General features: G+C 41.2%; 1 protein-coding gene across 1 annotated transcript in view; it reads right to left on the bottom strand.

Moving 5' to 3' along the window:
- EVA1C (eva-1 homolog C) overlaps positions 1-13,622 on the bottom strand; it is a 39,907-nt gene extending 26,285 nt beyond the window's left edge. The window contains exon 1 of the mRNA XM_081951685.1: positions 12,894-13,622. Coding sequence (XP_081807811.1) covers positions 12,894-13,023 — 130 coding nt within the window. The 5' untranslated portion in view covers positions 13,024-13,622. The remainder of the gene's footprint in view (positions 1-12,893) is intronic.

The raw sequence follows: 13,622 nt of genomic DNA, 5'->3' as shown, positions 1-13,622 counted from the left end.
CCATTATGTTGCCTTGATCTCCTTCTTAGCCCATTAATGAGACAAACTTAAAGTGTCCTTATCTTGAATCTGTAGTGTAATATTTCTCCCCTTATTCCACTACATTCGAAGGATAACCTCATGGCTTTTAACATCTCTTAGGCTTGGTCACTCTTTACCTTGAAGGAAACTTTTAAGTGAATGCTGTGACTTGAAACAGAGAAAAATAGATACAGGATAGGAATCAGCAATAGGGACTGCAAATTATATGCCAGTATGAGTAGTTTCATGGGAAGGAGGTCAAACTGGGCAAGATATCAGGGATGGCATCATAATCAAAGTCCTCACCACTTTATATGTGTAGATGTTGTTGGTGCACATCTAAACAGAATGGGGAATGGGTCAGAATGTTGTAAGTGTCATCTTGCCAGATTTGCTTCCCTGGTTCCCCCACAAATACCATTGGCTACTATAATTTTCTGCTGACTCAGGAATGGGTCTGTATATCAGTAGTGAGGAAAGGTCCTTAGAATAAATAGACTGAAAACAATTAAGTTATGTCATATTGATTGCAAGGAGTCTTCTTTAAGTAAGACCAAGTTTGGATTTAGCCTACAGGGTAATCCTCTCCCATACAGTATGAAAACTTTGATGTAGGGAAATCAATTATACTAATTAGACAATATATAATTTTTTAAAGCACAGTTTTCCATATTGCATCATATACAATTCAATATGGAAAATACCTCACTGAAATCATATGGTCATCATTAGTCATTATAGGCTATAGTTGTTGAATTCTAGCTCTTAAGAGATCCAACTACCATAACCAGCATAAGATACTCCAGGACAGAGGTCCCCAACCACTGGGCCACAGACTGATACTGGTCTGTGGCCTGTTAGGAACGGATCACACAGCTGAAGGTGAGCAGTAGGCAAGAGAGTGAAACCAAAACCATCCCCCGCCCCCAGTCCATGGAAAAATTGTCTTTCACAAAACTGGTACTTGGTACCAAAAAGGTTGGGGACTATTACTCTAGGACACTGGGAGTTGTAAACTAATATTTGTGCCAATCCAACCATTAAATGTCCAATTATGACTTCCAGCATCTGCCTACTGTTTACTGTATAAAGAATTCTAAAATATTTGAAAGAACAGGTTATACTGAAATCTCCTACCACTTCATAAACCACATTGGGAAAATTGTTACACAATTTGAAACCAGTGAGGTTTCAAAGTTGTTTTGCATTTGGAAATGATCCAGTAAACTGGACCATAATAAGAAACTTTTTTCCTGAAATATTTTTGCCTGATACATGATTACATAGAAACCAGTCTAACTTCAATTAGACTCACTATTGAGATAATATATAGAATTATGGCCTTAGTATTTCTTTTTCATTTTACTATTTTATTCTAAATCTCTTTTAAAAAATACCGTGTTCCCCCGAAAATAAGACAGGCTCTTATTTTCTTTTGACCCTCAAAATATGAGCCTGGCCTTATTAACAGGGGAGGGGGGGGGTAAATTATTTTCTGGGGCGGGCGAGAAGTGAGGCGCGCCTCTTACCTTTCCAGCTCCGTCGCATTCCTCGCCATTGTGTCCAGGGAAGCCGCTGGTTAAAAATAACCCTTCTCGCAAGTTCAATCAAACTTCTTGAACTCGCGAGAAAGTTTTTTTTTTACCAGGTGCTTCCCTGGACATAATAGCGAGAAATGTGACAGAGCAGGAAAGGTAAGAGGCGTGCCGCATGGTCAAACACCTCCCACCCTGTCCCAATGGTAAAGGCAGCCTGCCTGGTTCCCTTCCCCGCTGTCCCTTTAGTGAGGCGTGGCAAGTTGGGGGGGAGGAGAAGCGAGACGCGTGTCCTAGCGCTACCAGAGACTGACAGCTCTGCTGTGTTCCTTGCCATTTCGTCCAGGGAAGCCCCTTGTAAAAAAAACCTCGCAAGTTGAACTCATGAGATTTTTTTTACAAGGGGCTTCCCTGGACAAAACGGCAAGGAACGCAGTGGAACTGTCAGGCTCTGGTAGCGCTAGGACACGCGTCTTGCTTCTCCCCCTCTGCTACTCCTCGCTAAAGGGACATCGGGGAAGGGAACCAGGCAAGCAGCTGTTACCATTGGGGGTGGGGTGGGAGGTGGCAGGCCAGCAACGCGCCTTGCACCCCATTCCCTCCTGCGCAAAAAGAACACCTCCCAAGCTTCTAGACTTGGCCCACAAAGAGTTTGGAAGTGATAGGACACTTTTAGGCAGCAAAACCCTGTGCCTAAAAGAGTCCCATAGGCTTGCAAGCACTTCGGCAAGCCATTGTAAAAAGCCCTTTCCAGCTTGAACGGAGCTTGTGTGGAATATGCTTCCCCCTCCCAAGGTCCGCTGTTGCTAGCAAAGGCTTTTTGCAAAGGGTTGCTGAAGCCTACAGGGATGCAATCTCTCTGCAGCCTTTGGCAACCCTTTGCAGAAAGCCTTTGCCGGTACAGACAGAACTTTGGAGAGATGCACATGCCATTGCGGGGCTCCATTTTTGGTGGCAAAGTGCTTAAGGAGGCCTTTGACACTGAAAATGGAGCCCCAGAGGGGCATGCACGTCGCTCCAAAGCTATGTCCATATTGGCAAAGGCTTTCTGCATCCCTGTAGGCTTTGGCAGCCCTTTGCAAAAGCTTTGCTGGTACAAACAGAGCTTTGAAGGAACATGCCCACCCCTCCCAAGCTCCGCTCGTGCCAGCAAAGGCTTTTTGCAAAGGGTTGCCAAAGGCTGCAGGGCAGTGGTGGCTTCCGTATCTCGAGGCAACTGGTACGGTGCAATGGACCCTGGCGTCCAACACATGAACAGTGCACACATGCCTACTTACCATCTACGATGCTCTGCGACACCTCCGCAATGCTCCAGCTGCTCAGCAGAGCATCGCACAGGCGCCGTATGCTCCATGCATGTGCGCGGAAGCCCTGAAGAGCTCAAATACAGGTAAGGATGGTGAGCGAGTGGGTCCTCCAGAGCTCCGTATTGGAACAGTACCCAATGCTCCCGGCAGGCACCAGTACGCCTGTACCAGGGTGCACCAGTCGTAACCCATCACTGCTACAGGGGCGCAATCTCCCTGCAGGCTTCAGCAAGGAAATGGCAAACGCAGGGAAGGCCTGAAGGACCGAAGGCTTCCCTCCATTTGCAAAGCCTTTTGCTGCAAATCTTGCCTAGGCCTCAATTTGCAGAGAACATAGGCCTAAAGTAGTGTAAGATCACACAAGATCAGTAGCATGAGATCTTGTGCCACTGATCTCGCATGGTCTCGTGGTACTTTAAGCTTCTGTTCTCTGTGAATGCTCCGAAGACCTCAAGCAAGAAAGCAAGCAAAGAAACCGTGGCAGAGTGGAGATCTTTGCAAGGTAAGTGTGTCTCCACAGGCAGAGTGTCTGTGAAGACCCGGCTGGGAGAGGGCAGGGAATAGGCAGGGCGAATGTTGCAGCACCTCTGTTGTCGGTTGTAAGTGTGAAAGACGGACGTCATGCTACAACATTCATAATTTGGAGAATGGTTCATAAGTATTTGGTGGGGGTAGGTTGCAACTTCGAATAATTGCTAAGTAAACTGTCGTTCGTTGGGGATTACCTGTACACAAATATGACAGGTGCTTTACATAATTATATAATAATAATTACGATCATATGAGCATTTGATATGTCATATTCTTCTTGAAAATAAAATATAGATTTAAATGGACCCTACTTCAGATATATGACAATAAAATCACAAATTAGTGCTTCTAAACTTCACTGCACATTGAAAATAAAGTCATTGAAAATAAAGTCAATTATAACCTTCAAAACCTACTTCAAAATACTTAATGTGTCCAATTAAGTCAGCAATATTGATTTCAATAAAATCTACTTTTCAGTTAAAATGCTAAGGATTGCAGCTTGGGAAAATAAAAGATCTGATACCATTATTACCTCAACTCTTAAATTGAGAAGCATAAAATTTGACAGTTAAAATCCATTACAATTGGAAGCATATTGTGTTGTTTTATAAACCTCCAACAATGATGATGCAACCAAATCTATTTCTAGATCTCTGGAAAAAATGAGATGTCTTCTGTCTTTAATAAACAAACAACTTTTGGTTCAGGACAAAAGCTGAATATAATGCATATGTCAATGGAAATGAAAGCAAATATATTTTATTCACAGGAAGTAAAGTAATTACTGCAGTACTTCAGACTAGTGACACTGATTATTGGTAGGCGTAGGACAAAAACTCCAACCCTGAGTCTCTTAATATAAAAATCACATTTTCAAAATAATCAGAGACCCTGGAAAATATACCACTGAATAATCTTAATATCAAAGCTCAAAACTCATGTGGATTAGAAAGGGCTTAAGCAGGAATATTTTAAAAAAAAACTCTAAATGCCTCATTAATCATTATTATTGGATGCAGAAATTCTTGGTATTTTGGATCTCGTATTGCCTTTTCCTTTCTTTTCTCCTTTTGGCAAGCCAGCAATAGCAATAGCACTTAGATTTATATACTGCTTCATGGTACTTTTACTCTCTAAGCGGTTTGTAGAGTCAGTATATTGCCCCCAACAACCTGGGTACATTGTAACACTTCAGCATTTGCTGCCAAATAAAATACAAAGTTTGACTTCATTGGAAAAAAGTTTATATGAAACACAGAGCAAGTTATTAGTCAAATGTAAGTCACTGCTTTCCTTATAATAAACTTTTTGTTTATACAAGGCAGAAGAGTGATCTGTCTCTTTAAAAGGATTTGTTATCACAAACTCAGCCAAGATTAAAGAAATCTATTCTGTGGCTGCTAACAAGGAAGAGAAAATTGGACCCAGATCAACAACTTTAGATGCCTGGTATTTAGAATATTGCGATAACTTGTAGTTCTTTAAGACTTATACCACCATATATCCAACCACAGTTAGAAGGCAAATGCTGGCCTTTTTGGGTAAGTCTTTCCTACTGCTGAGCTGAAATATTATTCACACAAACTTGAATGAGCAGGAAACTACAACTCGGAAATTTCTTGTCCCCATTGACAATCCTTATTTTGCCTTTGTTTCAAGTAATTATGGATTATGGATCCTTGTAGATAATGAAATATTGACATGATTTTATACCAAATAGCTACAAATTAAAACCTGGATCATATTTTATTCTTATCAAAAGAATATATTTTTAAGCAAATAAAAGAAAAAGTGATTAAACAAACTACTCAAAACTATTTAAACTGTATGATGAAAAACAGATCCACTGATGTAAACAATACTATCTGATATCATCTGAGATCATAGCAGGAAATAATCTCTCAATTACTTACTCTGTGGTTGCTCTCAGGGTTAATAGTAGGTGACAGATCCAGCCCTCGCCCACTGCTTTGCGGGGTCTCACAGGGCTCAGTACTCTCTTTGCTCCTATTCAACATCTACATGAAGCCATTGGGTGAGATCATCCATCACCATGGACTGAGATATCATCAATATACGGATGATACTCAGCTATATGTCTCAGCCCGTGGTGAGTTAAGCGATGCCGTGACCTCCTTCTCGGAATACCTGGAGACTGTTATGGGCTGGATGGGGAGCAATGAGTTGAAACTGAACCTTGGCAAGACCGAGTGGCTTTGGGTTTGGGATTCTTTGGCCCATGGAGAATTGTCAACTTTGGTCTTGGATGGCGTAGTACAGCCCCAAACAGAACCTGTGCATAATCTGGAGGTTCTCCTGGACTCATGACTATGGCAGTTGTGGCCAGGAGGGCCTTTGTAACAGTGGGTTGTGTGACAGTTATGCCCTTTCCTGGACCAACAATCCCTTCTCATGGTCACTCATGCCCTATTCACCTTCTGTCTTGACTATTGCAATGCGCTCTACATGAAGAACATCCAGAAGCTTCAGTTGGTACAAAATGCAGCCGCCCACATGGTTTTATGCAGACCTCAATGTGCACATGTTCCACCTCTCCTGGGGGAACTTCATTGGTTGCCAATTTGCTTCCAGATTCAATTCAAGGTGCTGGTTGTCATCTTTAAAGCCCTTCATGGCTTGGGACCAGGTTATCTGAGGGATTGTCTCTTGCTGGTCACATCTACCCAACCCGCTAGAGTGGGGAGGCAAGGAATGTTGTGACGCCCATCCCCTAGGAAGATACATCGGGTGGCACCCAGAAGAAGGGCCTTTTCCATGGTATCTCCCTCCCTCTGGAACATTATTCCTCCCTGACAGTAGACTGGCCCCAACTCTAGCACTCTTTTGGAAGACTCTGAAGACATGGTTCTGTCAGCTGGCCTGGAAATCCAGAGTGGGATGGAGCCCATTAAAAGTAATAGCTTAGATTTATATACTGCTTTATAGTGCTTTACAGCCCTCTCTAAGCGGTTTACAGAGTCAGCTTATTGTCCCCAACAATTTGGCTCCTCATTTTACCGACCGCAGAAGGATGGAAGACTGAGTAAACCTTGAGCCTGCTGGCAACCGGTGATCAGCGTTGTCGCCAGATTGGGGAATTATTATTTTACTAATTTATAATTAGTTTTCTTTTTATTCTTTTTATTTCCTTTATATGGTTTTTTTTAAAATCTATGTAAGCCGCCTTGAATTGCTATGTGCGAGTATGTGGCAATATAAATTTTCTAAAATGAAATAAAATAATTAATAATTAATGGCCCAGCTTGTTGGGGTTAATATGCTGACTTTGTAAACCACTTAGAGAGGACTGTAACACACAATGAAGCAGTATATACCGGTAAATCTAAGTGCTATTGCTATGTCTAATTGCGATCGCTAGATATTCTCACTGAAACAGAGATCTCAAAACATCTGGCCCAGAGAAAAAAACATGAAAAAATAATTACAGGTAATGCATCAGTTCTACTCACTCTAGCTTCCATAGGAGACTTTATTTATTTATTTAATAAATTAATATTTAATAAACAAATAATAACTGCTATCTCACCTAAGGTGGCTCTGGGTGGTCCACAATAGATTAAAAAAATGAATATAAAACCAGCAAATATAAATATTAAAAGCCATCATAATAAGTATCCTAAAAACAAAAATACAAACCACAGTTGAAGGAAGAATATAAAAGTTTGGACTGGACTTGTTTCTGCTAACTTTAGCTGCTTTCGCACTGGTTGTCTGAAGCTCAGTATCAATACATGCTATGTGTAACATCAGTGCAGTTCAAGATGTGCATGATTTTATAAGCATCCCCCAAAAACTATAATTCTTTTTCTGGAAGCTCTGGAAATCAATAGACGGGTCTTCTCTGACTATTTATCATGAGAAATAATGTTAGCTGTTATTTTGCTTGCAGCACATCTGCATAGGATGATACCCTATCGGATTATTTCCGATCTCCGCTCCTTCCGTGTACAGCTGAAGACCCACCTCTTTCAATTATCTGGCCTGGCTCAACCGTAATTTTTTCGTATTCCTCCTGACTGTCTTTTTAAATTTTAAATTTTTATTGTATATTGGGTTTTTATTATTGGGGTATGTTAATGGTTTTAATTGTCTAAATGTTGTAATTTATTACCTCCTCCGTGCATGTATGTCTTTGTATATATGTATGTTTATGTGTTTGTACACACGTGTTATGTTTTATATGTTCTAGTGTACGCCGCCCCGAGTCCTGCCTGGAAAGGGAGCGGCTAATAAATTCAATATTATTATTATTATTATTTATTATAAGATCTTGAATGTCTTTTATCCATGATGGTTCTCAGCATGTGGCATTGTGACTTGCAAGTGATTCTTGACTTCAAAGGATGCTGTGGAGCATTGGTCAATGTTATTTATTTCTTGAGCTATTGCTACATTATTAGTCAAATTACTCCTTGAGCATAAAATCATGATTAAGTTATATTGGTGTTAGCTCCATTATGTGGCAACTAAGAATATTGGAACTTTAGGACAATCCTTTTGAAAAGTTATACCCAACTAGAAACTGTGCCATGCAACCAGATTCATGGTTACAATTTAGATATTTCAAACTTAAGTCCCATTAGGAACCTGTGAAACTAAGGTAACCTGGCACTGTTTATGAATAGTTATTTCTGAAACATCTAAATGAAGTGCCAGAGAAATAATCTTGCAGTGTTTGCCAACGCAGAAATTAAGTTTTATGATCACATGCTGCAATAATGGTCACTATTCTCTTCCTTGGAATCATATGTATGGAAAATCAAATGCAGGTAGTCCTAAATTCTGTGGAGTGTCAAAATAAGGGCTGTCATTTAGTGTCATTGTATGGCTAGATTGATGAGAAAATATTAGTTGTATATGAATGTGTAAAAGCATTCAATAATTTGTAAGAATTCAAACGCTGTTTATGCTTAAAAGTACCCCTGGGGAAAAAAATCAACTTCTCAAAAAGCAGTATTGGAAGAAAGGATAAAGAATGTTAGTACTTCTTCAAGGGGGAAAAAGCCAGAATACATTGGCTAAAACTTTCTTTAAGGCATAGTATAATACTAGACCTGGATCAAAATTCTGTGCTGTGTCAGCCACCCTGCTGGCTGTGAAATCTACTAGCAGGTTTTTGGATAAGAACATCAGAAATGGAAAATATGCCTGTATGACTGTGTTTTTTTCAAGCCTGGCAACTTTAAGATGTGTGTACTTCAGTTCCCAGAAGCTTTGCCACCAATGCCCCTCCCCCTCCCCAAATTGTAGTGAAGTGTGAACAAAAGACACTCTCCCAAAGTTGAATAGCAAATATCAAAATAGCCCAATAAAACACCAACAGATCCTTACCAGGCTATGCCTTAGATCATCACATACTATTTGTACAATATTCAGACATTAGTTAATGATCACAATCACTCAGTCAAACAAACTCATCCAGATCAAATCAACAGGAAGTCTAGAGCACAGAAAATCCAGACACTTCGGAAAATATTAGGAATCAGATGCTCTCTATATTGCAGGAACTGTATAAATTTCCGTGTCTTACTTAGCGTCCATAGCAGTGGTGGGATTCAGCCAGTTCGCACCTATTCGGGAGAACCAGTTGCTAACTTTCTAAGCAGTTCGGAGAACCGGTTGTTGGAAGAAATCTTTTGTTTTTTTCCATTTTACAGGGCTAATCCTATAAGGAAGGCAGGAAGGAAACATTCTGGTGTTGTTTGTAGCCTAATCTTTATTGCCCTGCTTACAGAAACTGCCTCTCCAGTTAACCCTTGTTACATTGTAACAGTCTAAGGCGAAGTAACCATCAACCTGAGTGATGTTCAGTTGGCCACGTCCACATGGTCACATGACCACTGAGCCACGCCTACCCAGCTTGTCATTAGGGCAGAGAACCGGTTGTTCAATTATTTGAAACCCACCACTGGTCCATATCATCCAGTTGCAAGAAACAGTCCCCTGGTTCTATTCCATAAACCAGAATCTAATACTAGCATTTAAACTGATGTAGACTGAAAGCTCATGAATAAACTGAAAACTTTATACAGGCAGTCCTTTTTTTTACAACTGGTCAATTAGCAACTGTTTAAAATTACAACCTACCTAAAAAGGGCACTTACCACCCAGATCATAAATTCTGAGGTTTGGATGCTTAGCAACATAGCTGGACATATAGTCATTTGCAGCATCCCATGGTCATGTGATCACACTGGTTTTGCTGAAAACTGGTACTTCCGTGTTTAGGCAGAACCATGTCATAGCAAACAATGGATTCACATAATACCTATGGCATTTGCTTAGTGACTGCCATAAAAAACCTCTTACAATTGGGTTCATTGCCATCTTGTTTTATATCCATTACAACTTATGGCCATAATGGGCAGGCTCCATTACTGCCGTAACTCATGGACTATTTGTAGCTAAGAACTGGGTTCATTTCATTGGGTTCAATATCTGTATAGCCCGTGTAGCTGTTCAAATGTTACTATTGTCCTGTAAGAGACTGAAGAACTAGATTGCAAATAATTATACATTAAAATAAATATATTTAAAAGTTAAAATATTCAGCTTAAAAATACATAAAATGAACTGATTGGGACTTGGTTTCATTCCTCCCCACTAACCAATTGTTAATTTCAGAACAGTTAAGCTCTACATCGGGGTGTCAAACTCAATTTCATTGAGGGACGCATCAGGGTTGTGTTTGACCTTGGAGGGGCTGGGGGGGGGCTGGGGGGGGCATGACCAGCTAGATGTCACTCATGTTGGGGGTATCTGTGGTAGCCCGAGCACTCTGCCAGCGAAAACTGAGGTCGGGAGGGCCACCTGCTCTGTTTTCACTGGCAGAGGCACCCTGGGCTGGTACTTTGCTGTTTTCAGGGCAGCCCAGCAGGCAGATCTAAGCAGGCCAGATCTGTCCCCCAGGGCTTCAGTTTGACACCCCTGCCCTGTATGCATTCAAAATGAGCTTTTAAGATGCACTATATCTCACGCTGAGTTACAGTCTCATGGTCAAGAAACAACTTCCTACTCTGTTCCTTAAGTCCCTTCACACATATTAAAATGGATGTATGTCTTTTGCTTCGGTGAAGTACGATGTTCTCTTGTATCTTGCAGAGAATAAGAAACATGTTATTAACCAATAAGAAGCAAGCAATTGTTCCTTAGGGTTTTTTTTAAACCATTATTTCACACATAATAAAAAAGTAACAATTGCAGGGGTTTTAGCTGAATTAAGCACCAATCTTTTTACAGTTCCTTTTATGCTTTATTAGTTGTGCTTGTGCAATATGGGAATTTCTAGTAAACATTCTGTGCCCTTTTAAGCACCTAAGCCAGGGGTGTCCAAACTTGGCAACTTTAAGACTTGTGGACTTCAACTCCCAGAATTCCCCAGCCAGCTGCTGGCTGGGGAATTCTGGGAGTTGAAGTCCACAAGTCTTAAAGTTGCCAAGTTTGGACACCCCTGACCTAAGCTATATGACTTTTCTGGTTCCAAAGACAATGGCTATTGAATGATTAAATGTGCAGCACTTTTTCCATTCAATTGTATTATCCCTTATATCACTTGCATGTGTGGGTGAGGAAATATGTGATTTCTTGTTGACTCATGTTTGTTTAAGTTATCATAGCACGTAGATTTACTTTTTTTGTATACTTAATGTGCCCAGGTTTTCTCTAGATCGCTGAGCATCTATCAACATGTCTCAGCAATGATAGCTTCCTAATTATTTTCTGTGTGTTTTGGGGTTTTGACTTATTCTGTCAATATATATTTTGGACAGATTTGTAGACTGACTACTGTAGTGTAGCTATTTATCAAACGTTTTCTTAACAATCTGTAGCACTCAATTAAATATCACTCAAACATTATATTTAATAATCATCTTGGTATAACTATATCATACATTTCAAATATTTATGCTAAATGATTTGCTATCTTAATGGTTAAACTTTTATAGACAATCAGCTGCCCTTCAGATTTTTGAATTGCAACTCTCGGAATCTCTGAACATTGATAGTGTTCTCTGAAACTTATAATTGTTCTTTTAAAAAGCCTATTGGCTTTTTAAATTTTAAATTAATGTATAACTATAACTTTTTCTATTTTAAAAAAATTAAATCTCTAGTGTTACTTAGAATTCTTACCATCTATGAATGGATATTGAAATAGTTTTCTTTGGAAAATATTAGAGTTGTGGTTTTACTCTTTTAGAAAGCCTTTTAGGTATCCTGATTGTGATGTAAAAAATAATGGAGAATGAATTACCATGTGCAAATTATTTTTTTTCTAGAATACTTAAAAATGAATGTTATCTTTTCTAAACATGCCTCCTGGATTGAGTTTTCCTTCCTCTCCACCCATATCCCCGGCATGAGTAAACCTCACAAGCATATGCACCTAAGAAACAATTGCTGTATTATACACATACATATTTCTGCACCAGTTCCCTGCTCCTGTCCCATGCTTCTTTCAAAGCATTCGGGACCTGTACAATATGCCCTGACTAAACAGAGCTGATAATAATTATTCAACTGCCTCTAGTGGAAGGTCTGGATAAAATCAGAACGGATAAGGGATCAGCTATTAAAATTAACTAGAAAGCAATATCAAAGATCAGTTTTGTAATATAGTGGGTTCATCTTGCCACGAACTTTATTGACAAAGAATACTGATGCTTCCACTTTTAAAATGAGTTTGGTTTTCCTTTATCTAGAAGCCTTTAGTAAATAGGAAAGTAACTGTCTATATCCTAAGAGAAACAATTCCTTCGCTAAAAAGTGTAACAAAATCCAAGAAAGACAACCTGGATAAGCCGCTAATAAAACGAATATACATCTTTCCCATGCTTTTGTTCTTTCCACTTCTTTAACTAACTCTGCAATAACTATTATCAAACTAAGTATAAATATTCATCTGGTGCTTTTTGTCCCTCTTTGATGGAGAAGATTGTTAACAAGAAATTCCTAGGACCATGCTTGGAAGAATTTGTTTCCTAACAGATGCTGGGGTAATTAAGGTCCTGCATTATCACTAATTTATTTTGAGTCAACATACTAGCATTAAAGTTGCTATTTAGTTTTGCCATACACAGCAGGTTTCCAATCCTGATGCTCTCTGCTAGAGATGTTGGATGTTACTACTGTCACTCCTAACTAGAAGGCCTGGCTGTTTAGTGGTGATCAGCAAGGACTCGGCTGGTTATGTCAGAGAAGGCTGCTGTCGACCATTTAAAAGTTCCAGGGTGGGTAGAAACTTAACAGGTAAAGCTTTCTTCCCTGATCCCATCCTTATCGGACTTCAGAGAGGGAGAAAGCAGGCTGCTCAATCCCCCAAAGCGCTCAAACATCATCCCCTTCTAAACCAACGGGGTTCCTGGACATCCCTCCCCGGGGCTCGCCGGCGCCCATCGGTTCCCTGCCGCCTTGCAATGCGGGGGCTGACGGAGAAGAGGGGACGGCGGCGGCCAAGGGTCTCGCGTCCCTTTACCTGAGAAGTCAGCCAGCGCGGCACTCTCTTTGGTCCAAAGCAGGAGCAGGCAGATGAGGCGAGGGAGCAGCAGCCCCCGGGGCGCTACCTGGCGCCGGCTCGCGCTCTGCCCAGCCCCCAGGTCACTCATGGTGCGGCACCGATCCAGGCAGCCCAATCGGGTCACATGACGGCTCCAGCCAAGAGAGTCCCTGTCCTTCCCGGGACCGGAGTGGCCGAGGGAGACCAACTCCGAGAGGGAGAGGGAGGCGAAGGAAAGGGGCGGGAACCGGCGGGCAACAGCAACGCGGCGCGGAGGCTTCGCCCAGCTTCCACGCACTTTCCCCGAAGAGGAAATCCCGGCCAGATGCAGCCCGCGGCGCGGTTGCAAAAGCAAAGGGCGCGGCGCGGCTGTTTGCGCGTTGGCGGAGAGCAGCGTGGAAGCCAGGAAATCCTTCCCAAAGCCGGCAGCACGGCGTCCGCGCAGTGTGGAGGAGCCGGCGCAGCTTTGAGCGGCTAGTTACTCACTGGTGATTGCCGCGCGGTGACTCTCCGCTTTTGCTCCCTATTAGGTTCCCTTGACCCTTTCCTAGCCAGGTGGCCTTTCTTGTCACCTTGACCTCTCTGTGGCTAGTCGTTGACAACTTTCTTTCTTTCTTTCTTTCTTTCTTTCTTTCTTTCTTTCTTTCTTTCTTTCTTTCTTTCTTTTTTTCTTTTTTTCTTTCTTTCTTTCTTTCTTTCTTTCTCTCT

Source organism: Natrix helvetica (genome assembly GCF_964273705.1).
Source record: "Natrix helvetica genome assembly, chromosome: 4".
Taxonomy (NCBI): domain Eukaryota; kingdom Metazoa; phylum Chordata; class Lepidosauria; order Squamata; family Natricidae; genus Natrix; species Natrix helvetica.
Note: the sequence above shows the minus strand (reverse complement) of the source record. Positions and strands in the feature narration are given on the sequence as shown.